General features: G+C 35.0%; 2 protein-coding genes across 6 annotated transcripts; both read right to left on the bottom strand.

Annotated features, from left to right (window-relative positions):
• Positions 1-929: 929 nt before the first annotated feature.
• Positions 930-10,498, bottom strand: LOC102585413 (3-oxoacyl-[acyl-carrier-protein] synthase, mitochondrial-like). 2 transcript variants are annotated; one of them, XM_006357924.2, is made up of 14 exons: positions 10,343-10,498; positions 9,549-9,778; positions 8,306-8,413; positions 8,156-8,227; positions 7,878-7,964; positions 5,673-5,824; positions 5,480-5,560; positions 5,350-5,383; positions 5,009-5,075; positions 4,696-4,772; positions 3,476-3,536; positions 3,282-3,364; positions 2,849-2,920; positions 930-1,562 (listed from the first exon to the last, which is right to left on the bottom strand). In XM_006357924.2, exons 1-14 carry the CDS (start codon positions 10,449-10,451, stop codon positions 1,398-1,400), a joined length of 1,398 nt encoding a protein of 465 aa, XP_006357986.1. In that variant the 5' UTR covers positions 10,452-10,498; the 3' UTR covers positions 930-1,397. The 2 variants fall into 2 exon arrangements, with proteins under 2 accessions (XP_006357986.1, XP_006357987.1); XM_006357925.2 differs by having other exon boundaries at positions 9,549-9,772.
• A 4,948-nt stretch (positions 10,499-15,446) lies between these two features.
• LOC102585083 (3-oxoacyl-[acyl-carrier-protein] synthase, mitochondrial-like) lies at positions 15,447-27,384 on the bottom strand. 4 transcript variants are annotated; one of them, XM_006357923.2, is made up of 3 exons: positions 27,134-27,384; positions 26,113-26,341; positions 15,447-16,530 (listed from the first exon to the last, which is right to left on the bottom strand). In XM_006357923.2, exons 1-3 carry the CDS (start codon positions 27,247-27,249, stop codon positions 16,483-16,485), a joined length of 393 nt encoding a protein of 130 aa, XP_006357985.2. In that variant the 5' UTR covers positions 27,250-27,384; the 3' UTR covers positions 15,447-16,482. The 4 variants fall into 4 exon arrangements, with proteins under 4 accessions (XP_006357985.2, XP_015169182.1, XP_015169180.1 ...); XM_015313696.1 differs by having other exon boundaries at positions 15,447-17,201; positions 27,134-27,383; XM_015313694.1 differs by having other exon boundaries at positions 15,447-16,978; positions 27,134-27,382.
• Positions 27,385-27,654: the final 270 nt, after the last annotated feature.

Raw genomic sequence — 27,654 nt, 5'->3', positions numbered from 1 at the left:
AAGAAAAATAAAAATAAAAAGGTCGTACGTCTTAGACTCTCAGTTAGTAAATCATGGTGTGAGAAATATTTGAACACCTCTAAACTTGACATGTAGTTCATCCCTGAACTATTAACAACCTTAAAAACACCCTTTTACTTGACTAACTGAACTTGAATACACCCTGATCTTGCAATATGAATGAAATACACCCCCTAAATTCTCATCAAGTTTTGGGGTGTTTTCATCACTTCTCTCGGCATTTTATTAAGGATCTCATGCTCCTACTAGAGCTTAAAACCAATTGCTATATCATACGACAGATCGAGGATATATCTAAATTTAGTCGATCAAAGTAAAGAGTGTTTTTGAAACTGTCAATCGTTTGAGGACAAAACTAATAATTTGCGCCAAATTCAGAATGTTTTCAATACTTCTCTTTGGATATTTGACTTCCACATTAGTTCTTAAACGGATTCTGTATCTAAATAAAATAAAAAAATTGTGAACTTCCACATTAGTTCTTAAAGGGATTCTGTATCTAAAAAAATACTAAATAAATAAATTTGTAAAAGCAGTTCCTGGAAACAGATTGCATTTGATCAAACAAAAGGGTCCCATTTTTTATTTTCTGTCTTGCATTCATGCAACGCATTAGTGTATCAATATCTACACTTAGATCTCACGCGTTAATAGCAAAGCAAAGTTTGACAAATAGAGAGTGTCAGACTGCTGGCCACAACATTGCATAAAATAAGGCAAAAGTCCAACCGGAACTAATTGTTTGATGTGCGAATAAAATCTCACATAGATGAAAAGAAAAAAAGAAGCTACATAAAGGGTGTGATGGTACTATTAATGATGTGAGGCCTTTTCAGAAGAAGAAAAAAATGTCTTGAGGTTAGTTCAAAGCAAACAATATCACGTTACGTTAAGAGTATTTCGAACTGTTTCAGCCCAACACCTACCTTTCTATAACACAATGTGGTTGACAAGACGATGACAACAATAAAAATTACACCACAGTCCCGATATAGTTGGAATCGATTACAAGAATCCCTACTATCAATGTCAACAACTCAATCAAATATTTGGGGAAAAACTTGTGCTCTCTGGCACTAGAAGTTCTCTACATTTTCTACTTGTTCTATGGACACACCGAAGGGGGGAAAAACAATAGAACTACAATAATGATATTAAAGAAATCAGAAGGAAACTGGAGTTTCAAGGCAAGAAAAGAGTTGGCTAAAACATTTAATTTAAGCGTATTATACCCCTCAAACCTCCGCTTGCTCCCTCTTGTATTTGATTATTGAGATGGGCGGAGGGCTTTTGTTTGCCTCACCAGGTTAACCATAGTCTAACGCCTAACAAAACTCTCTTGTTCCAGCTGAGTTTTTGGTTAACTGGATCAGTGTTCAATTGGTTGAAGTAAAAAGCAAGCAAGAATTCGTTCCTCCAAATCCAAATGAGTTTGATAAACCAGATTTAATGGTCATCTCCTTTGAAGCAGTCAAAGGCATGAAACCACCATTGAATATTGGATCTGGTTCAGAAAGGTTCAGTGTCAAAGGCGCGATACCCTGCAAATAAACATCAATGTGATGAGTAGCCCATTCATGAAACAGGAGATTTTGCAGCAACCTCATTAAGTCTAGAAAAAAGCACGATGTTGGCAATAGATAATGCATGTATCTACAGCCTTGACCTTTATTCCATCCAACTTAACTAGCACTTTTGTCATCTAAATAATTCTTTCAGCTTAAATCCACCCAAATTTATGATTTAATTCCGAAAAAATCACATCCTGTGACCAAAAATAAACAGAAGGCAGAAAAAAAAGGGAAAAAACAAAAACGGGTAATCTATAACTCCCTCACGTCTCTAAACCTCACCTGACTCCTATTCCCCACTTTTTGTGGCATCACACACATTCGATTCACACAACAGAAATCAACATAAAAAAGCGCACAACACAGAAATAGGAAGAACGGGAGAGAAAGAAAAAACAAAGAGAGTTTTGAGGTTTTCTGGATTCTAGTTTTGTTCGCCTGCTCCAGTTTGGATCCTAGAAGAGTTTTAGGCTTTTTAGCATTTGCTAACTCTTGGAAATTCAGTAGATTAGTGGCGACTCTGTTCTGCAAATAAATTAATCCCTTTTCAAAAACATCACTTAAATTGGAAAAATTTGATTAAAAGGGATGTGACAACTTTTTAGAATTCGAGCTTTTATTATATTGACTTTTTATTATTTTCTTGAATATTACGTTTATGTTGGGCTAACGTGCTACTCAACCGCTCATTTATCGTTGTGATTTTATTAGATTGTGTTATATATTGTCTTCTCTTGCACACCCCTCTAAGTTATCAATAATACCATCTTGGAAATTGAGACTACCCACCCCTTTCTGTCGAGATAAAGAGACCCTCGATCCCTGGTGAAGGATTTATAGTTACACATGTTTAAGATGGGAGCACCCACGCGTTTATCAAAAAAAAGATGGGAGCACCCACGCATAGAGCCAAAAAAACGCTACTATCGATACATTGCCACTCCCGGACTCAAGTTGTCCGCTCGTTTTACAGCCAATCAAGATACCTTTCTCCATCATAGTTCCATCAGTTTCATATTCTGTATAATACTGAGAGCAACAAAATTGCCTCAAATTATCCAGCAGAAATATAGATTTTGCACAGGCTACTGATGTGACGTCAGATACTAAATATCTTAATGGAATTATCTTCAGAAACAAAATAATATTCACCATGTAGCACACCAGGAGATAACAATGAGTACGAAGAATTCAGAATCATCAAATTTAAAGAATCATCTGGGAAATCTTCTCTAATATAAATGAAATATTCTTACGTGGTGTATTGCCAAGACAGTAAAAATTGCTTCAACAGCTCCAGCGGCTCCAAGGAGATGACCAGTAGCACCCTGTGTCGGGGAAAAAATCAGCAAAGTTCATTAAGAAGGGGGGAAAAATGATTTCTCCATGCCAAATATTGCAGAGAACGTGCTATAAATTGAGAAGAAGGGGTATTGCAGATGACATGCTAAGCATCCACTAATAATCACAGTAATGTAGAAATAATCCAACAATGTGATGGTTTGCTGAAAGCACATTAAGAATTCTAAATCTTCTATTAATCTGATGCAGAAAAGACATGACACGAGGTCACCAACAGAACAAAATTCTCCTTCAACTTTGGTTCTTAGGAGACTCGGTACTTATTAACTGATTCTACACTAATCTAATTAGAGACTGAACTTGGTTGACAACCCCTATTCTGATTACCTTTGTAGAGGATAAGGACAAGGCCCCTGATGTAGCATGATCAGAGAATACACATTTTATTGCATTTGCTTCTGCTGCATCACCTGAGCAAGGTATTTCAGTAACACAAACAAAAATGTCAACTTTCTGTTTGCCATAGAGGGCAAAAAGTTTAAAATCATTACAGAGCACATTCACAATTGCAAAATGATTACCAAGGGGTGTAGATGTAGCGTGAGCATTTATATAATCCACTTGACTAGGATGAAGACCAGACTGCCAATGACAAGAGAGGAAAAAAGAAGCTTTAGGAAAAAACGTTTACAAATTAAAATAATATCACAATCTTAATTCTCTGTTTAGAAGGCTAGAAGGATCTCTGCTCTAAGTAGCATGAATAATAGATGAGTCTTGCTCTACTTTCTGAAACTGTACACGACATTCTAAGTTTCGACCAGATCCATACTAGAAGTTTCAGAAATTGATAGGTCAAGAATGTTCATATCACAAAAGATTTTTAAGTTTTATAACTCCATTACAACTTGAATCCAAAAAAAAAATAAATGCTCAAGCAACTACACAACAGAAAGAATGGAAGTAATGCTTTACCAGGAAATTTTATTTCTGATCAGAAAAATGCTTTACAAGTCATGTCTATTTAAGCTAACCATTAACTAGTCGGTAAACCAACCAAATATACAATTATAACAATCACTTACTTTTTTTTTCCTAACAGCATTTTGGGCCCAAAATTTTCTCATGCAGCAGAAAGCTAAAGGCTGATAGTTACTCGCTCAGTTAGAATTCATGTGAAACAGTTTCAATTAAACACAGATATGAAGGTGTTAATCTTAACATGTTTATGTTATTGTAGCAGCTAATAGATTCACAGAGAACCATTGTAATGTGTAAAATTCAATCGCCAAATGAATTTGAATTCTTAAAATATGTGAGTTTTGTAGAATATCTCAGTCGATCGGTTATTTTAACTTCTTTTCTCGGCAACAACATGTTTTGGTTATGTACATATTGATGCAGGACAGAAAGGAGCCTTGTTTATTCCATGCAATAGAATTTCACTACAATCCATGTACACTGGGAGCATCCACGATCCTGTACGAAAACAAATGGACAGCTAGGAAATTGGTATTGCCAAACTGAATGGTTATAGTACGAAAGAGCTAAGAAAGAAGAGAAAGAAAGGAAGCTATTATTCAAGGTCTCGATTGTCATAATCTTTGATTATAATAGGCAGGAAAAAGTCGTTAAAACACTGTCTACCAGTACCAAGATCGTAATTTATGCAAAGTTGCAACCTTGAGGGCAGTTCAATGTAATTTACCCTGATTTTAAACATGTATTTTCATATAATTTAGTGGGACCTAAAACCACAACTAAGGCAATGACAGAGATCACAAATCACAATTAACATTACCTGTTTCAAAGCACGTGTCATAGCCAAAACTGCACCTCTTCCACCAATATGTGGCTGTGTAATATGATGTGCATCACCTAAGCAAAATGAATAGGAGAAATAAAAATTACAAGCACGGGCATAATAAAGGGACGAACGAAAAGGAAATCAGCTTTACAGGTGAACATTGTTAGAGTGGGTAACAGTCCCAAATTGGTTGGGGAATGGACTGGTGGTCTCCTTATATGGACTTGGGCAATCCTCCCCTCATGATAGCTTTTAGGGTTGAGTTAGACCCAAGAGTCATATCTTTACAAACATAACCAAACTATACCTGATGTTCCATAGCCACGTAGCTCTGCGTATATCTTAGCTCCTCGCTTTCTTGCATGCTCCAATTCCTTGGGACATTATACCACATGTAACATGAAAGAATAGTTCAAGTGATGCTAACCAGAAACAAAAGTAAACAGAAAGAGGAAATGGGAAAATGAATTGCTACTAAAACTATATCTCGATTACAGGATCAAATTGAATAATCAAGGAGGTTTTTTCATGGCTATAACATTAGGACAAGGCACCCCAATCTCTCTATGTTAAGGGGATAAACCCCCTCCCCCGATAATATACAACCTCAACAAAATACAATTTAAAAAAAATAAAATCCCAACTCACCTCTAATACCATGACACCAGACCCCTCACCTATCCTGCACTTCAAAATGAGGATGAAATACGAAGATGAATCATAATCAGCTCAGATATATATGATATGCAACCTTCTTATAAGTACAGATATTACTTACACAAATCCATCACGACCACAATCAAATGGCCTGGAAGCTTCATGGGGTTTTGAATTATACTTGGTACTCAATGCCCTTAACCTAAATCAGAAAAGGCAATGGTCAGAAAGATAGATAACACACAGAGACAAGGTGTTAAGGTTTTAAACGAGAGTCATAACATTCATAATCCAAGTAGGCAATTTAGGTGTACCTACAGAATCCAGCAATAGACAAAGCATCAATACTGGCTTCTGTCCCCCCTGCAACCATCACATTTGTATATCCAAACTGAATCATCCTGGCAGCATCACCAATTGAATGAGCTCCAGTGGCACAAGCTGTAACTGAAGAATGGTTTGGTCCCTAGTCATATTTCACAAATAAGATAGGCATTACTCTTTAGTAGATTGTATACGTTGATCTAGTACCAACAAAAAGGCAAGAAAAGAGAGGAGGTTAAGTTAGTAATATGAACTTTTCCTTTAAGTTTATGCATAAGAACAAAAGTGCCTTAATGTAGAATGTTGAAATGCTAATCAAATGATACGTATGTCCTACGTACTGAAATTCTTAAAATTATATTAGAACATTTTCCTATACTTTTTTCAAGTACATGCAAAAAAATTGGAAATTACCATATGGTGCATGCCAAGTCTAATAATGTTTTACCAATCATTTACCTGAGAATGAATATATAGTATGTTAAGTGTCTTGCGTTGGTGGAGGAAATGGGTTGTTGTCTCCTTATATGGTTTTGGATAATCCTCAACGCATGAGCTAGCTTTTACGTTTGAGTTAGACCTAAGACCATTTCTTGTCATGATATCAAACCTAGACTCATTCCTATTCTTGTTTACTCAATGTTGGACTCTCACATTATGTTGTCCATGATCCAAACGTCCAATCATGGCATAGGGGCTTGTTAAGTGCCCAAATTCTTGGAGGAAATTGATTGCTGTCTCCTTATAGCCTTAGGCAGTCCTCATCTCATGAGCTAGCTTATGAGGTTGTGCCCAAGGCCCATTTCTTATCATAGACAAGTTGGGTCTCATCCATCCATGTTAGCTCGAATTTTTACCTTACAGAACAAAAGTTAGTGCTTAATTGTATCCTTATTTCCATATCCCGAGATATCAGATGGTCTTAGTAGTACAATGTATTATTCTGTTTGGCAACTGACATGAAACACATGGTGAATCAGCCAGGCCCAGGGTTTGGCGAGCAGACAGTGAAATCACTTCATACATTTCAAGTTTAAATTATTCTAGGAATTATCATCAAATCAAACAAGATAAGTTCAATTCCAATATGTTAAGTCCTTCCATGACAAAAAGCATTACCTCAAATAAACACGAACACATAGCTTACTTATTAATTCTCACATGAAAGCTTCAAACGAAATGATAAGTCAAAATTCAATCTTTGTGAATAACTAGTGCATACCACAAGCATCATGGACATATATTTTGAATTGGTTGTGGCATATAAGTAATAAATTAATCTTCTAAGAACAAGATTAACCCCAAAAGCAAACCAATATCCAGAATTGCATCTTCTACAAGCTAGGCCTTGTGCAACCTGCTTCCATACGTCCTTTCTCCTAAGACCTTTGACTTGATGGATTATAACACTAGACTATCTAGAGACCGACACTTTCAGCAACAACAGAATGGGCTATCTCATGTTTTGGTAAAAGCAGGTTTCATGGCCAGAATAATGTTTTCCCCTACCCTGCAGTCCTCAGCTCTCCACAATGATTTTCTGGTTGGCTCAAACTTAGTTCAACAAATTACAATTTTAGAGTAATCTCTGAGGATACATAGAAAGAAGATTATGTCAAAAGAGCTGTTTAAGGGACCACGAAATCTCACTTGAACACCATCAACTGAGGAACTTGATGCGGAAAAAGAAGAAAAGAGAAGTGCCCCTTATCAAGAGATTTATAACAGCATTCTCATGATATCATTCTGTATAGCTGTCACAATTTTCAAGATATCAAAATAATGCTTAATGTGATATTTTATCTATCAAACTTATTTCTCAGGTGATCTCTTTAGTATTTGTTTTAACTACTACGAACACAATTTAGAAGTCAAATACTTTCTTAAAGTCCGTGCCAATCCAACAGGATATCCATCTGTTTTTTATTTTTCTGCTTTCTCAATTATAAGATCGGATGAAATATCTTTCTTATTAGTTGATACCTCAAGGGAACTATAAGAACCAAAATGGAGTGATGATCAACGTATAAAGCAATAAAATGAATGACAGAATTACACCAGATCCTAATAATCAAGCTTCTTTCTTTTTATTTTTATTTTTCCTTTTTTAATAAGTCCCTGATTCCAAGCCTTTTGAACTTCCATTACTTTGGATTTGTACAATTTTCATACATTTCAACAATACTATTACATACCTGAAATCCATACTTCATGCTTACATGACCAGAAGCCATGTTGATCAATATCCGTGGGATGAAAAATGGACTAAGCCGGCGTATATTCTGGCATCAGAAAGTAGATTTATCAGTAGTAATTGCACTATCTATAGATTCGTGGGCAGTTCTGAATTCACAGCAATTTAGTAGCAGATACTCCTAGAAAATGACAACAACAGAAACTTTTTTTCTCCTTTTTTGATAGGTATGGTCACACTATTTCATCATCACTCAGCAAGATGCAGCTATTAACCAACCTTTTCACAGATCATTCTGGATGCTTCCAATATGTCACTGATACTTCCAGTTCCAGCACCTAAGGAAACACCCTGATGCAGTTTACTCTTAGATACCAATGAAAAGCAAAAAGAATGATATTCTAACATCAGAACAAAATAGGCAAATACCGTCTGTTCCTTTTCATCCTGCGCAGTGGGCATCCAATTAGCATCTTTAAGAGCTTCATCAGCAGCACATAAAGCATATCCTATAAATCTTGCAATTGATCTATGCTCCTGCCAAATGGTAGATATCGCAAGGCTATTATGGGACCAATGAGAGTTGTCAAGAAAAATCAGCTCTACTGGAAAATTTGTCACTCACAATAAACACCAGCATGTTTCCCTTTCTTCCCATGAAGATACAGAAGGGTAGAGAGATAATAATGAAATCAAAGCACCAACTGTTTCAGTACAACACAACTACTTCAGCAGCCCCTTTCAACTACTGTTTATCGTTATCTAGTTTTAGGGGTAAACTTTTGATTGCCAACATCATATATCATTAATCTTAGCATTCCTACTTTATTTGTATGATTCCTACAACAACAAAATTTGATCTCCGGATTTATTTTTTTCCATCAACAACCATTGGTATTTGCAAATCTGCCAATTACCAAACAAAAAATAATGACTACTCTCGATGGTTAATGTAAACCACGCATCATCAAATTATATAATGTACCACACATTGCATGTGGACTAAAATGTTCTATCCTATGATTTAGATTGAAAGCAACAACATTTAAGTGAATGTAGCCATTCCTAAAGCTTTATATAATGACACTTTTTATAAGAATCTTCTATATCATGCCATAAAAGTAAATTCAAAATCACTTGCAATATGTTCCATTGAAAATCATCAAAGACCATTTAAAGGTCACATAAAAAGAATGGCTACAACAAATTTAATTTTGATTGATGTGCTTGTCTTCCGAGCTGAAGATGCTCCAACAAAAGACAACTTTTTTATTTGCATTCCTAAAGAGGTCTTTCTTTAGCCTTTTACCGGAAAAAGGTGGATCTGAAACATGTCCTGCATCACATTTAGTTGAAAACAGTTCCAAAAACTAAATGTGAAACAATTTTAGTCCCAATGAAATGTTTTCTTGGATAGAGGCAGTGGATTGGGAAGCTAACACAGCCATGATATGATAGCAGAGGTTGCTAGGAGTAAGGGTGGGCCAGTGGAGGGGTGAGGCACAAGGTACAAGACATTAGGACAAGATAGAGGAAGCGCATGAGCTAAAGGTTTAGAGGAATGATGACTTCATCAAAAGTGGTATTTTACATTTTCAGAAGAAAACGTCATTCCAGAACATTTCTACTCATACAACAAAGATTAATATAGTGAATGAAGGTTGGGTGGTACCTTAGAGTTTAGCCACAACTGCTCGTCGAATTCACCTGAGCTAGAACCATAGGGCACAATTGCAGCAACTTTGGATGTCAACTGATCAAATGTATACATCTTAACTTCCGGTTCAAAACCATTCATCTTCAAATCATCAGGACATATTGCTCTTACACCACATTCCCCTTCTATTAGCCTCTTCCATGTGGTTTCCACTCCACATCCAAGGGGAGTCACCATCCCTACACCTGAAGCAAAACCACCAACCAAAAAACTCAAACTTTCCAACACCAGTTATACTAAATTTCGAGCACAACATGCACCTGTTTATCCATATATCTGTGCAGAATCAACATACTACTTGTTTCAGCATTCACAATTTTCACACAATCAGCCCAAAAATATAAAATGGCATTCTAAACCATATGAGCTAGAGCTGATATTACTTTGAGGATATCCAAGGTTGCACTATCCAATCACAGAATGCTTATTCTGCCCTTAGTACTTGACAGATTTGACACCACGGTATAATTCTGATCTTACATTAAAATAACTGAACAGCCAAAAAGAACCCAACTTCCTAAACCACATGGAAATTCTAATTCATCTACAAAGAATTTAACTTTTATACACACACAACGTCTCGCCCGGTCTCGCATCAGTGTATAGGTCATTCACTTGGTATTCTAGGTTACAGAATTAGATTTATTACTTGTTGTTGCAGGTAATGTAACCTATTTGGAAAAAGAAACACAAAAACCATTTTGTACAAAAACAACCAACGAGATTGAGGAGTAGGGTTTTAGAATTACCAGTAACAACAACTCTTCGAAGAGGAGGAACAGGAGGAGCTTCAAATGAACTGAAACGACGTAACTGAAATCCGGTAGGAACGAATCCTAACCATCTTCTTCCCCTCATTGCTCACAATATATGCGTTTTTGGCTTAAAAGATATTGACTCTCATAATATTTGTGATGATATAGTGGGAGAAAATGATCAAAATGGTCCTTAATGTATGGCTTTGATTCCATTTGGTCCTTAATGTATGGACTTGATGGAAATGGTCCTTTATATATTATAAACTGTGATCAATTTGGTCCTTAACCCTAAAATTAATATATTTTTTTTTTTTGCCGTCAAAATATACGGAATATGTAAAAGATGCGCTCGTTCAAGACTTCCCTTCCCCTGTTTCCAAAAATTCCAAAAGGGCACATCAATTTTTTTTAACCAAAAGGGCAAAATCGCTCCTCACGGAGCAATTTTCTTCTGACAAAATTGATGTCGTTACTCCTTTAAAACACATAAAAATCGCTGCCGGTCCAAAAAAAAAATTCTTTTTTCTTTAAAATCGCTGCTGTGAAAAAAAATATTTAACAACGCTGCCCTAGCAGCGTTTAAAAAATAGAAATAGCTGCTATAGCAGCCATTTTCTTAAAAAAGTTTAAATTTTTTTAATTAAAAATTCCTGAGGCGAGGAGGACTGCTTAAAAAAATAATGGGAAATCGCTCCACGTGTAGCGATTTTAGTTTAAATTTTTTTTAAATAATCGTTGCCATTAAAATTTTTTTAACTAAAATCCTACACGTGGAGCGATTTCCCATTATTTTTTTAAGCAGTCCTCGCCTCGAGAATTTTTAATAAAAAAAAATAAAAACTTTTTAAAGAAAATGGCTGATATAGCAGCTATTTCTATTTTTTAAACGCAGCTAGGGCAGCATTGTTAAAAAAAAATCACAGCAGCGATTTTAAAGAAAAAAGAATTTTTTTTTTTAGGTACCGGCAACGATTTTTATGTTTTTTAAAGGAGTCTTTTACATATTCCGTGTATTTTGACGGCGAAAAAAAAAGAAATATATTAATTTTAGGGTTAAGGACCAAATTGATCACAATTTATGATAAATAAAGGACCATTTCCATCAAGTTCATACATTAAGGACCAAATGGAATCAAAGCCCATACATTAAGGACCATTTTGATCATTTTCTCGATATATTGGGGTCGATATGAGTGTTAAACTGTGTAAAATTAGTAAAATATTTAGATTTTCAATATTCTACTTTGAGAATTGGAAGGAGGATGCAAAATAATTTGTTAAGGAAATAGAATTTTATATGACTATTTATTTCCATCTCTATAAGTACTTTTTACTGATACACATAATAAGATTTTTTAAGAATTTAGCAATTTAAAAGTCTATATACCCCTTGATTTTATGCTAAAAAATTGATAAAATTAAGGAAAACCTACTTAACTAGGTATACATCCCTATCATATATAAAGGTGTATATAGGTCGGTTTGGTTTGATTTTTCATTAAAAAATTTAAACCAATTATGTTGGTTTATTAAATCTAAAAACCAAATCAAACCAATAAAGTCGGGTTTTTCGATTTCGGCTTTAGTCGATTCTTTCGGGGTTTTTCTATTTTTTACAATTATACGGTGTTTGAAAAAGAGATCAAATATACTTTCACTTATCTGTGTGATAAGTTAAACTTTAAAAATGTTAAATGAATAGAAATCTTCAAAAAGACGGTAAAATTCACATGAGTACAAAATACTTTTATTGAAATATCAACGTTCATTATGTTAAATTAATAAAATTAAAGGCAACAGTCAATTGAATACAAAACAAAATATTTACAAAGTAAATTGTTAACTTCAAATTTGAAAAATTATAACAATATAATTGTAACTTCCGATCTTAATACAAAATAAAATATTTACAAAATTTTACAAGCCCAAATTTGAAATAATATATCTAAACATTGAAAACTATAAACTAACTAGAAATATATTAACAAAGTAGATTGTAAATAATATTTTTTATCTATAAATAAAATAAAATTATATATATCATGTCGGTTTGGTTTGACTTTTTTTCTTTTAATACCAAACCACAAATCATTTTTTTCAGTTTGATTCGGTTTGACTTTGCGGTTTGGCTCGTACACCCCTAATCATATATACTAAAATTACTTCTACTTTCAAACAATTACATATATTACCTCTTTTGATATTTTATACCATATATTTCAAAAGATACAATTAGTTACGCAAATCCCTTAAAACTGGAATTAATTAATTATTTTTACATTTAAACACCAAAATTAATGGTCCTTGCAATTAATAATTTTCCTCCACAATTTCTCTTCCGTTCAACATCATGAGCGAGGATATGTACTATATCTTCGGCATGTACGATGCTATAAGGTATAAATTCGTATTGACACAACTAAGGATACACGTGGAACAACTTTCGTCGTCTATGAAAATATAGATGATGTAAAAACTGTCGTTGAATATCCCTTCGGCTTCAATGTCGCTAATTGATACTTGATAGTTCTGTATTACCAGCAAGCGGAGATGAGTAAAAAATTTGACTTGAAGAAGAAGGAGGACTAGATACATGTTTTTGGATATAACGTATGAAATTGATATTTGATACATTAAATTAATACTAGATACATATCAGATCATAAAAATAGATAAATGAAATTAATACTAGATACATATAACAAATACATGAAATTAATATTAGATACTTTTATGATACATATGAATGTACTTGTGTGCCCCGTATCATAGTATACTTGTTCATATGGAATAAGAGATTAATATGTCTTCATGATAAGCCTGATTGTATGTATTTGTGTCCATCTGATCAAAGTCCATTAGTTTATTTTTGTACGTGTTCATGATACATATAAATGTATATATGCAATTGTACACTCATGTATCTAAGTGTTTAGTTTGTTAGATACATCATATATTGATAAATGATAATAGATACATCAAATTAATGAATTTATTATTTTAAGAGTAATAATATGAAATTAATCATATTTTGGTCTTTTATTAATAATATTAATAAATTTATTATTCAAAAGAGTAATAAAATAAAATTAATTAAACATAGATACACTCTTAATTTTTGACTTATATTAATAGATTTGATTAATTTAAATTTGCTGAATTAATTGTTCATGTATTTGAAAATCCTCAATTACTCCTTTAATTAAGGAAATCATATACAACCATTTAGCTCAAACAAATAGAACATGTATCTTGATTTTTAAAATCGTCGGATACATGTATCTGGCGAGTAATGATACATGTATCCAAAGGAAGAAATATGATCCAAAAAGTAATATTTGAAACTATTGTGAATCCGAGTAATTAGGACCTAAATTAGTGGGATTTATCAAAACCAAGGATGTTACCCTAGATTATTATCTACTCCTAAAAAGTAGATGTAGGGCGTGAGGACGAGTTCAGTCCATCACTATGATGGTCTTTCACACCTTAAAGAACAAAGTTCTTGGCGAAATCGACGAAGCTCGAAGAACGCTCGAAACCCTAGCCTTTTCTCATCTTAGAACATTGCTCTAAAGAATTGAAGTGTTAATGAACGTAAAAGAACTAACAAAAACCTTCTACATGTCCATTTACGGTTCGTAGAGGAACTAATATTTAAAACTATCAGAAATATTAGTAATTAGGACCTAAACTAATGAAATTTACGTAGATTACCCATAATTTATATATAGGCAGGATTGGATAAATACTTCACCTTTGATGAACAATATAAGGCCTAAACCAAATACAATTGGGCCAGGAGTCAAGTTAACGTAGAGATCTATATACACACTGTTATACGATATTTATATATTGCATCAATTCATCTTTTTCAACGAGATGAACTTTTTTTATTCCGATCAGGTTAATTATCCTCTAAACGATCCCAAACTTTAAATATGAACGCCACTTTTCATTTGACTAGTTTCATTCTATTACTAAAAATAAATAAAATTGTTTTTTTTTATTCCATTTGATTCTTTCGTGTCATGGGAGAGTAACATCGAAAAGAAAATTTATGCATATCAAATTCTAGAGCCATCAAAATGGGCTTGGCCCATGGGGCTGGCCCAACCCAACCCAACCCGTTATTGGGGTAGGGTTGGGATATAATTTTCAAGCTCATTTAAAACTAGGGCTTATAAGTCCGGCCCATATAAACCCTTAGCCCTTGAGGCTTGATCGGGGTTGGCCCATGTGCCAAAACTTTTTATTTAATGGTAACTTACAATAATCTCACTAGTATATAATATAATTACTTAAATATACGCTATGTTGTAATATTATGAATCATACCAAATTTTGATACATCCAAATATATGTATCTCAAAATATATGGACTCAAAATTAGGTTAATTTGTTCTAGATACACTATATCCAAGAAGATTCACATGTATCTAGAATATATAGACAAATCTCGCTCCCTTACCTCTCTCCCATCTTGCTTGTCACTCTCTTATCTCGCTCACGTATCTAGTATGCGAGATATATGCTAATTTACACTAGATTTTTTGCTAGTGTTACTGAAACAACACCATTGTTTGCCATATTTGATTTGAAAATCTTCTCATTTTTTTGATGTTATAGAATTATAAATTTGAAAAGAAAAAAGAAGGGCCCTCGAGGGTTGGGCTGGGTTGAGCATTTTCAAGCCCTACCAAATGAAGGGCCGACCCGTCCTAGCCCTTCAAATCAATTGGCCCGCGAGGCTTGGGCCCGGTGGGGCTGGGCCGGCCCTTTTTGACAGCTCTATCAAATTCTTTTACAAACAGAGAAAGACAAGACTTCATGGCTATCTAGTAATAAATCAATAATTAGACTCTTTTAAGTAACAAAGGTGACCAAATGATCATTTTGCTTAGCTATCTCAAAATAATTTTCCTATTTTAAATCGTAGAAAAATAAAAACATAAAGAAGAATTTGCAAAACGTGTACAATTGAACTATTTGGATCATAATGACAAAGATAATAATAACAATTTAATTTGATTGTTTTTTTCAAAATTTTAAATGAGAGAATTCCATGAGTTCATATCAAATCACTTATGAATAATTTCTTTGATTCGATTCTCAATATCATGTATACTACAGAGAAAAAAAACATTACATGTGGATGCTTGGACACAAAAAAAAGAATCCAAATTATATTGTATGAGAGGTACATTAAAAACTCATGTCACTTCTATGATAGTCAGCCCGCTGTTTTATTCTCAGTTGTGCTCTCATCAGATGATGTCTCAACAGTTTCAACTTCAACCTTCTATTGAGAAAAGGGCCTCATAAGGTGTAGTATCAATAGCAGAATGATAGCAAGAATTATACCAATATTCAGCCATACACAAACAATCATCCTCAGCACAAAAACATCTCAAATTGGTTTCTAAGCACCTATTGAGGACTTCAGTTTGGCCATCACTCTGGGGGTGATAGGCTGATGACATGTTCAGCTGAACACCTTGAAGGGAAAACAATTGTTGCCAAAAAATACTGAGGAACAACACAACATATCTATCACTTGTAATACTATCGAGTAGACCATGTAACCTTACTATAAAGTCCATGAAGACTTCAGCCACTGACTAAGTAGTATAAGGATACTTTAGAGGAATAAAATGGCCATATACTTGGTCTATCAACCACTACGAAGATTACTTCAGGACCATGTGATTTAGGCAATCCATCAATAAATCCATGCTGATCTAAACCCACACTTCTGTTCCTTCCTCTGTTAGTAGGACAACTGATTTCTCAATCTCTTCCCATGGCCAAATTTTGGCCAAAGTTTTCATATCACTCTCAAAGTCAAACCATAAATCGCAAGAAGTCATGATCTTGAAAACAATTAAATCAAAACAAGCTTGCCATGAGAGCACTTCTTTCCCATCACTATCTAAGGATTTTGTATCCATATCACTCTCATCATTCAAGAAAATCCAACCAAGATGCATATTTTCAAAAGCCTCGACATCACTCTCATTATCTATAAAAAGAATGCATCAAAAAACAAGTCTTCAAAAGCTTCAGTTTTATTGTTTCTTTCAGTGGTGCCACTATACAGAGAATCTACATCCAAATCTCTTTTAGGCATTTCATCGGGAACCTTGCAAAATATATGATGTCTTCTTACTGGAAGTTTCCTGTGGGTAGAAATGAGAAAGATTAGAGATTTCAAAACTAACCAGCTTCTTTGGAGAATCTGCCCCAAATCTTTCCACTAACGCTACATTATATTCATTCCAAGTTGGTGGTTGAATTTACTGCATGTATTTCATAAAGGACAAGTGCCACCAAATACCTTCACCTTCTAACTGTAGAGCAGCAATGCTAACCTTCTCCTCCATGGGAATGTTCTCCATATTGAAGAATTGATCGATTCTAAACAACCAAGATTTAAGATCTTCTCCGGAAAACTTCAAAAACTCCATTGTCGACCATTGAGGAATGTGGATTATGATTAATGAAGTTGTTGTGCGATTGCTCCTTTGACTGCCTTCCACCCACTGGTATTTTGTCTTCTCCTGTGGGTATTTTATCCCTATGATTCACTCTATTGCTTGTCATTTGTTCCGTTCGTTCTAGCATCACCTGGTCCAATTTTTTAAGATTTGATACTTCCTTTAGTGGAGTACCAATTTCCAATAACATTTTATGCATGATTTCATGCAACTCCCTTACTTCACTAGAAGAACTCTCATTTGCTCTTGTTGATTTTGTCAAGGATATAATGACTCTGATACCAATGTTAGCCAAAATGCAGGGAGGTTTTAGCAGCTGGACAGGAGTTTTACAGAGAAACTCGAGTTGACAGCTATGGAGGATGAAAGGAAAGAAGATGAAAAGTAGAAGAAGATTTGGGTAGAAGCAAATGTAATGTACTTATAGTTGAATACAATCTAAGGAATGAATCAATTTCGTTGCTAACTAATTCCTATTCTGTAAGTAACTAACTCTAGGACTGCTATTGTTCGTAACTAACTTTCCCGCCAAGATTTCCTAACTGCTTTTGTTGACTTGTCCAGGTGACTTAGCTCTCTTCAATTATCTAATAACATAATCCTATATGAAAGATGTATGACATGTGTGGATAACGAATGACTTGCAGGGTATGCAATATAATAAGTACAAAAAGGTAAGACCTAAAAAGAGAAATAAACCAACATAGGATAGAAACCTAATCTTAAAAGAAGAAAACACATCACTAAACAATCATAGAAATTGAAGAAATGGGGTCAGACCAAGTGACAAAAAGATCATTTTCTACTAAAATGGATCTAAGCTTAATGCAGGTTGAACTCTATGGAATCTTAGCCTCACTATCCTTACCCTCTTAGAGGGTTACGATGAATTTTTGGACGGTCCCATATAGATTCAACTTAAAGGTTTATGAGAAATTGATTGATGGACCTAAAGCTAAACAACTAAGATTGAACCTAAACCAAAACCTATAAACCAAATTAAGAGAGCAGATGATTAATTCAAGACCAGGAAAGCAAGTTATATCGAAGCTCAATCCCAAGCAAAGGCATAGACTCCAAAGTGAAGAAATTGAGTTCAACTAGGCCCTTAACCCAAGATGAGGTGGAGCCTTAACTCGATCAAGAGGGGTAGGCTTAGTCAGCCCAACATAGGTTATTCACCAAAAGGAAGAGTCCCCAGAAGCGGTTGAGGTGTAGCCATAAGATGCATTAGTTGATAACATATTCATCGCCCTTCCTCGATCCGTCCCCATAGCAAGCTTCCTATTGGCTTCTCCCTTGGATTGAGACTCGCTCTTCACGTCCAAAAGAATTATTGTCTTCTTGGTTAACTAGTCATTGGCACTAAAGAAAGTCGAGAAGGTTGGGACGTAATGTGGTTATCGCTCAAACAACTGTGGAAGCAGACTCCGTGAAAAAGTTGTGTATATCAAAGAAAAAGAAGGGAAAGCCTCTTGAACCTAGCTCTGCCAAGCTTGGATGAACAAAGTGTGCAATGCATGGAGTAAAATCACTACCATATCCTTTTCAATTTATCTAGTGAACATAGGCTTCGAGTGCGTACCAGGTGAGACTATGATTGAGTCAAGTGGACACCCAATGAACTGCACTTCCCTTCGTGACCTAAAGCCAAGTCATTGACGAGCCTTGAAGGACCTTTCAAGCCTCCTTGCTCGATTCGTTTGCTTTCCCTTTCTCAAAGAAAGAAGAAAGTCTTGCTTTGCCTCCTTCTTTCTTAGCTAATTGAAAGCTAGACTCACACGTCTGCTTATGACTTCCTCACTTGTTTGATTTGAAATGGCATGATGCTTCACACATGTAATTGGAGTCTGTTTCGGGGTTTATAAAAGTTCGTGCAAAGAAGATTTATAGGAGAGAAGTTTCCCATCTCTCCTAGGCTTTTTGTCTCTTGAAAAATATTGTATTCTTATGTTTGAGACCGCCTTTGTGTGATTCATCCTAAGTAGCTAACCCAAAAAGAACTAATAAGAGAAGAGACTCCAACTATTTAAAGGTAAAGGAAAGGAAGCCCGGTGAAATCACCCCTTGATAAATGAAGGTTCCTACAAAGAGTTTACCAAACCTTGTAGAAGCGAAGATCGATGTCCGTCCCATTCGGGGAAGCAATCTTCCACCCAGAGGCTGTAGTTTTAGCTTGTATATGTGAAAAATTAACAAGAAAAAAATAAGATTTCAAAAAGAATTCAAATCAACAATTTTTCTGCACAAAACAGGGAAAGAGAATTATAACAAAGCGGATTTTTTTCATTAATAGTTGTTACATGGGAATACATCAAATAGGAAGCTTACACACACATAGACCAGCCACATACCTAAACACAACATTACAAAGTGAACAACGGAAGCATTGAAAACTACTTGTGATACATGCAAACACAACAAAGACTCTTAGCATAGTAGTAGATCTCTACCAAACAAAGAAAAAGAAGAAACACACTACTTTACGTCTACAGACACTAACTTAAACCTTAGAAAACTCAAAAAGAGTCAACGGACTCTTCTATTCTACTCTCTCTGGGAATCCAAAGCTATGTTGGCGATCTACGCAATTAGTTCTCTTCGTTCATAAAGGAGGGCCTCCTTCCTTTCTTCAACGCATGGTTCCGGATTTGTTGCATCATATTTGCAATGGCCTTCGGGTCGAGAGGAGGCAAATGCTCCCAGAATAAATCCAACCTTTGCTCCGATTAGAGCTTCTCCTCCTCTACTCTTGAGATTTTGATAGAAATTTCTTGAAGTCTTAGAAAAGAATTCATGGCTACACTCAATTTTTTCCCGACTTTATTGTTCATCTCCGTCTGCCTTTGCTAAATAGAGAAAGAAGCTTCTATTTATAGGCGTTGGATGCCCTTGACCCTTTCTTACTATTAGTAACACATGTTGTCTTGGTTCCGTAACATGGTTCAAACCTGTCTTTTCATGAATATGGAGAACCCCATTCACTAGATTTTAGTGCGCTGAATAATTATCCTTTTCTCGTATGCACTTGAATACTCAAGGCCCCCGCTTTCTTTTGGCGAGTATCACCACGTGGCTTAATCTCGAATCACTCCTTAAGGAATAAGACCCCATGATATAGCGCACATCAGAGAAAAGAGTACCCATTTATTACAAGATAGCTCCCGCATCCTTTCTTAAGAGATGTAGCAATCGTCACTCGACAACTCAAAACTGACTAGTACAAAACCATGTAATCTGACCTCGCTTACATATCCCACTGGCACTAGCCTAACGCCCTGCCTACTCGTCTTTAGTAGTCTTATTTGTACCCAACTACATAATGGAAGTCCTCTCGACCAATCGTCACTTGACAGCTCAAAGATGGCTGATACAACCCGTGTGCTTGCCTACTCGTCTTTCAACGACTTATTTTACCCATCTATAATCTCTTCTCTTATAAAAGAAAAAAGAGCCCCTTGGCCAATCCTCAATCGACAGCAACTCCGTCCTAGCGAAGTAAAGTCTTTGCTGAACTTTTTTAGATTTCATTTTTTAATATAACATCAACATAACAATAACATTAAAAAACAATAGATGCATTTATCCCATCCATCCACCGAGAAAAACATATGTCTTACACTAAAAATTCATGCACTTCTTTATTCAAAACAAAAAAACATTTCTAAAATGAACCCACATATAAAAGTGGCTTGGTATGCTCATTATTTGTGTTCGTACATTTTATCATTATTGCAATTCAAGTAAGACCTAAACTATTAAAAACTAATTTCATAATATACGACAGTGTAACTTATGTACATCATGTTTAGTTGTACTCTAAACTATTAAAAAATTATCTTTAAAATTTACTGCTCCTTTAGGTTATGAGGTAGAATTTAAATATAATTTTTAATTTTAAAATATTATAATTTACACTTTCAAAAAATTGAAGATTAAAAATGCATTTATGGTGAATGTATGCATATGTGAAGATGGAGAACGCACAATAATGTGAATTTGGGGGTGTTTATGAGTTGATTGATTTATTTTATTTGGCGATTTCTAAGTTCTTAAAAAAATAATTTATCAATTCAAATAAATAATGTAAGAATCTGTACATATTTTCTACTTCGATAAATAAAGTTGTTAATTATCATAAAAGACTTAATTATTTTCAATTCAAAAATGTATTTAACTAGTGGAGGTCTTACTTGTATTGCAATAATGATAAAATGTACGAACACAAATAATGAGCATACCAGCCCACTTTTATATGTGGGTTCATTGCAAAATGTTTTTTTGTTTGAATAAAGAAGCGCGTGAACTTTTAGTGTAAGGACAGTTTTTTTCACGGTGGATAGATGAGATAAATGCCTATAATTGCTTTATAATGTTATTGTTATGTTGATGTTATATTAAAGAATGAAATTTTAAAAAGTTCAGCAGATACTTTACTTCGCTAGGACAGAGTTGTTGTCGATTGAGGATTGGCCGAGAGGCCCTTTTTTCTTTTATAAGGGAAGAGATTGTAGTTGGGTACAAATAGGTCGGTGAAAGACGAGTAGGCAAGCACGCAGGTTGTACCAGTCAGCTTTGAGTTGTCAAGTGACAAATAAGACTACTAAAGACGAGTAGGCAAGGCATGCTAGTGTCAGTGGGGTACGTAAATGAGGACATATCACATGGTTTTGTATTGGTTAGTTTTAAGTTGTCGAGTGACGATTGCTCTATCTCTTAAGAAAGGACACGGGGGTTGTCTTATAATAAATGGGGTACCTTCTTCCATGATGTGCGCTTAAAGTATTGTGTCTTATTCCTTAAGGAGTGATTCACGATTAAACCACGTGGTGATACTCGCCAAAAAAGAGAGCCTAAAGTACCCAAATGTATGAGGAAAGGATAATTATTCAACACACTAAACTCTAGTGAATAAGGTTCCATATTCATGAAAAGTCAGGTTTGAACCATGTTACGGAACCAAGACAACCTATCTTACTAATAATAAGAAAGGATAAAGGGCCTCCAACGCCTATAAATAGAAGTTTTTTTCTCTATTGGAAAAGGGAGACAGAGAGGAACAATGAAGTCGGAAAAAAATTGAGTGTAGCCATGGATTCTATTCTAAGACTTCAAGAAATTTCTATCGAAATCTCAAGAGTAGAGGAGCAGAAGCTCTAATCGGAGCATTTGCCTCCTCCTGACCCGGAGGCGTTGCAAATATGATGCAACAGATCCGGAACCACGCGTTGTGGAAGAGAGAAAGGAGGCCCTCTTCCATGAACGAAGGGAACTAAATGTGTGGGTCGTCCGCATAGCTTCGGATTCCCAAAGAGAGTAGAATAGAAGAGTCCATCGACTATTTTGAGTTTTTAAGGCTTTAATTAGTGTCGGTAGACGCAAAGTAATGTGTTTCTTCTATTTCTTTGTTTGGTGGAGATCTACTCATATGCTAAGTGTCTTTGTTATGTTTGCATGTATCACTAGTAGTCTTCAATGCTTCCGTTGTTCACTTTGTAATATTGTGTTTAGTTGTGCGGCTGGTCTATGTGTGTGTAAGCTTCCTATTTGATGTATTCCCATGTAACGACTATTAATGAAAAAAATTCGCTTTGTTGTAGTTCATTCATTCTCTTTCCCTGTTTTGTGCAGAAAAATTGTTGATATGCATTCTTTTTGAAATCTTTTTTTTTCTTGTTAATTTTTCACGTATACAAGCTAAAACTACAGCCAAGAGGGTGGAAGATTGCTTCCCCGAATGGGACGGACATCGATCTTCGCTTCTACAAGGTTTGGTCAACTCTTGTAGGAGCCTTCATTTATCAAGGGATGATTTCACTGGGCTTCCTTTCCTTTACCTTTAAATAGTTAAAGTCTCTTCTCTTATTAGTTCCTTTTGGGTTAGCTACTTAGGATGAATCACACAGAGGCAATCTCAAACATAAGAATATAATATTTTTCAAGAGACAAAAAGCTTAAGAGAGATGGGGAACTTCTCTCCTATAAATCTTCTTTGCACGAACTTTTATAAGCCCTGAAACAGACTCCAATTACATGTGTGAAGCATCATGCCATTTCAAATCAAACAAGTGAGGAAGCCGTAATCTTCATAAGCAGACGTGTGAGGTTAGCTTTCAATTAGCGAAGAAAGAACCGCAAAGCAATGCTTTCTTCTTTTTTTTCAGAATGAGAAAGGGAAAGTAATTGAATCTTATCGAAGCGGGAAGGCTTGAAAGGTCCTTGAGGCTCATCAATGACTTGGGTTCAGGTCGCGAAGGGAAGCGCGGATTAGAAGGTGTGTGCTTGACTCAGTCATAATCTCACCTGGTACGCACTCGAAGCCTATGTTCACTAGATACATTGAAAAGGGTATGGTAGTGATCTCACTTCACGCATTGCACACTTTGTTCATCCAAGCAGGGTAGAGATATGTTCAAGATAAAGAGGGAGAGCCCTTCCATTTCTTTGATACATACGAGTTTTTCATGGAGTCTGCTTCCACAGTTGCTTCAGCGACAACCACCTTGCGTCCCAACCTTCTTGACTTTCTTTGGTACCAAAGACTAATGATTAGTTAACCATCTGGCCAAGAAGAGTGAGTCTCAGTCCGGGGGAGAAGCCAATAAGAAGCTTTCTACAGGGACAAATCGAGGAAGGGTGATGATTATGTTATCAGCCAATGCATCTGTTTGCTACCCTCAACCGCTTCAGGGGACTTCTCATTTTTGGTTAGTAACCTATATTGGGCTGGCTAAGCCCACTATCCTACAGGGCCCCTCTTGGTCGGGTTAAAGCTCCACCTTATCTTGGGTTAAAGCCTTAGTTGAACCCAATTTCTTCACTTGTAGTCTAGGGATTTGCTTGACATTGGGCTTTGATATAACTTGATTTCCTGGTCTTGAATTAAACATCTACTCTCCTAATTTAGTCTATAGGTTTTGGTTTATGTCCAATCTTAGTTGTTTAACTTAGGACTATTAATCAATCTCTCATAAACCCCAAAAGATGAATCTATATGGGGCCTGCCAAAAATTCAACATAACCCTCTAAGAGGGTTAGGGTAGTGAGCTTAGGTTTAATAGAGTTCAATCTGCATTAGGCTTTAGTTAAGCCTACATCCATTTTAGTATAAAATAACCTTTTATAAAGCCCAACTTACGAAATTTTTTATTTTGAGCAAGATACAACCAACAAAACTTGTATGAGGAATTGAGGATCCACTAACTTTTCGACATGTGGATTGTGGGGTCCAGACTGTCAGTTAAGGCTGAAAAATGAAACTAAAAAGAGAGAGAATGTAAAGTTTGGGTGGGAATTGGAAGAAAATTGTGTAGTCCACGTTAAATTCAATTAAATAAACTAAAATATTGTATTGAAAGTGGAACAGTGCAGTAAAATAAGTAATGAAGGAAATAAGAAGTCATTTGATACATATTAAAATTTATATTAATAAAAATGTCAAATAAGCCGTGCCCAAATTGAAGTTTCATTAATTTACTATTTTTAGAAATAAAATATAGTAAAAAAACGTATCCAATAAATTTAATATAAATTTTGTACGATTTAATAGAAATATAATAGGCAGAAATTTGACTATTTTGCTCAAATTAAAATCAAATTTGTACTATATAATGTTATTATTCATTTAACATCATTAAGATAAAAACAATACTCTAATAATATGCTCATTAGATCATCAGATACTTTTTAAAATTTTCACTTTGTTACACTTTTCAAGTCTTTATTTCAATCTATATACCAAATATCTATTTTTTTTAAATAACGTGAGTTTGAAGACAATAAAATATACACAAATTTTATCTTATCTTGTAATATAGAACTATTTTTAAAAGTAACGCGAGTTTAAAGAAAATAGAGTGTAAACAAATTTTATTTTATCTTATATCTTATAATATAAGAATAATATTTTTTAATAGATATTCAATTCAATGCGTTAAATAAATGTGGATATAAAATAGAAAATAAAAATATTGATCAGCTAATAATATGAATTTTTATTCCCTTCCTTACCTTTTTTACTGTGCACTTTTCCACTTTCAATATAATATTTTAATTTATTTAATTGAAGTTGACGTGGACCCCACAATTGTCTTGCAATTTCCACTCAAACTTTACATTCTCTCTCCTTTTTGGTTTCATTTTACGGCCTTAACTGACAGCTTGGGCCCCCACAATCCACATGTCAAAAAGTTAGTGGATCCTCATACAAGTTTTGTTGGTTGTACCTCGCTCAAAAATAAAAAACTTCCCCAACTCACAGAGAGTTTCGTCACTTGGTATGAACCCATTTCTTCTATTTCTATGATTGTTTAATGATGGGTTTTCTCCTTTAGGGTTTAGGTTTCTATCTCGTGTTGTGCTAATATCATTTCTCTTTTTAGGTCTTACCTTTTGTACTTATTATATTGCATACCCGGCAAGTCATTCATTATCCACACATGGCATACATCTTTCATATAGGATAATCTTAGAAAGTATCTAAGTGTTGGACATTTATATGATACAGGTAAACTAATCGGTCTAGGTTAAAAACCAAATGATTTTCTCAAACTAATATTGCAGATCGACATCAGGGGTGGCTGTGACGCTTCCTATTGAGTACAGTACATAATTCAGACTTGAAGTCCGTTTACATAGTATGAGAAAGACAATTCTAAAGAATGAGACTAAGCAAATAGGAAGCTTTGTGGTATAAAAATCCACTTTATATCATGACACTTTTTATAATAATCTTCTATATCATGTCATAAAAGTAAATTCATAATCACTTGCAATATGTTCCATTGAAAATCATCAAAGACCATTTAAAGGTCACATAGAAAGAATGTCTACGATAAATTGAAGATGCTCCAACAACCTCTTTTATTTGCATTCCTAAAAGAGGCCTTTCTTTTACCTTTTACCTGAAAAAGGTGGTTCTGAAACATGTCCTGCATCACATTTAGTTGAAAAGAATTCCAAAAACTAAATGTGAAACAATTTTAGTACCAATGAAGTGTTCTTGGATAGAGGCAGTGGATTGGGAATCAAACATAGACATGATATGATAGCAGAGATTGCTAGGAGAAAGGGTGGTCCAAGGGAGAGGTGAGGCACAAGGTACAGGAAATTAGGACAAGATAGAGGAAGCGCATGAGCTAAATGTTTAGAGGAATGATGACTTCATAAAAAGCGGTATTTTACATTTTCAGTAAAAAATGTCACTCCAGAACATTTCTACACATACAACAAAGATTAATATAGAGATTGAAGTTTGGGTGGTACCTTAGAGTTTAGCCACAACTGCTCGTCGAATTCGCCTGAGCTGGAACCATAGGGCACAACTGCAGCAACTTTGGATGCCAACTGATCAAATGTATACATCTTAACTTCTGGTTCAAAACCATTCATCTTCAAATCATCAGCACATATTGCTCTTACACCACATTCCCCTTCTATTAGCCTCTTCCATGTGGTTTCCACTGCACATCCAAGGGGAGTCACCATCCCTACACTTGAAGCAAAACCACCAACCAAAAAACTCAGACTTTCCAACACCAACTATACTAAATTTCGAGCACAACATGCACCTGTTGATCCATATATCTGTGCAGAATCATCATACTACTTGTTTCAACATTCACAATTTTCACACAATCAAACCAAAAATATAAAATGACATTCTAAACATATGAGCTAGAGTTGATATTACTTTGAGGATATTCAAGGTTACAATATCCAAACACATAATGCTTATTCTGCCCTTCGGCTGTTCTGAACTTAGTACTTGACAAATTTGACACCACTGTATAATTCTGGTCTTGCATTAAAACAACTAAACAGCCAAAAAAAACAACTTCCTAAACCACATGGCAATCCTAATACATCTACAGAGAATTTAACTTTTATACACACACAGCGTCTCACATCATTGTATTTAACAATAGGTTATTTACTTTGTTTTCTAAGTTACTAAACTAGATTGATTACTTATTGTTGCGGGTAATGTAACCCATAGTATTTGAAAAAGAAACATATACACCATTTTGTACAAAAACAACCAAAGATTCAAGGAACCCATTAAGTTAATTTGGATGTAGGTGAAATTAAACCCATTTACAAGTCAAAATGAAACGAAAAAAGGAGAACCCCAAGATTAAGAATACAGCAACCCAAATACTAGATACAACAATTCTTAGCATAAGCAGAATTTAACCAGAAGATATCACTTTCGAATCCCAATTGGGATTAATCAGACAAAAATAGAAGGGGAAATAGAATTGAGGAGCAGGGTTTTATGATTTACCAGTAACAACAACTCTTCGATGAGGAGGAACAGGAGGAGGGTCGAACGAACTGAAACGACGGAAGTGAAATCTGGTTGGAATGAATCCAAACCATTTTCTTCCCCTCATTGGCCATTGCTATACTCTCTACTACTTTCTGCTATCTCTCTCTCTCTGAGTTTATAGTTTTCAACTTTTAGAAGATTTTTTTTTTTTTGGTTTTTCACCCAGTGTTCGAGTCTACATTGGAGCTCCGATTAAATCTGAATTGCGTACTGCAGGGCCCATTCGGGGGTGACGCTTCCAACATGATTTTCTCCATAGCCATGGCTCGAACCCGAGACTTCTGGTTAAGGGTGAAGCACTCTCACTAGTGTACCACACAACTCATGTTGGTTTGAATTAGAAGATGTACATACAATATATGAGTTTCTGGCTAAAATTAACGGTTATCTAGGAGCGGGTTTATTTTTTTTTTGGTTATTTTGGCAAATTAAGCATGCAATGTTACCGTTACACAACTTCACACAAATTTCAAATA

Source organism: Solanum tuberosum, unplaced genomic scaffold (assembly GCF_000226075.1).
Source record: "Solanum tuberosum cultivar DM 1-3 516 R44 unplaced genomic scaffold, SolTub_3.0 scf00262, whole genome shotgun sequence".
In the NCBI taxonomy this organism is placed as follows: Eukaryota; Viridiplantae; Streptophyta; class Magnoliopsida; order Solanales; family Solanaceae; genus Solanum; species Solanum tuberosum.
This window is presented reverse-complemented; position numbering and strand designations above follow the sequence as displayed.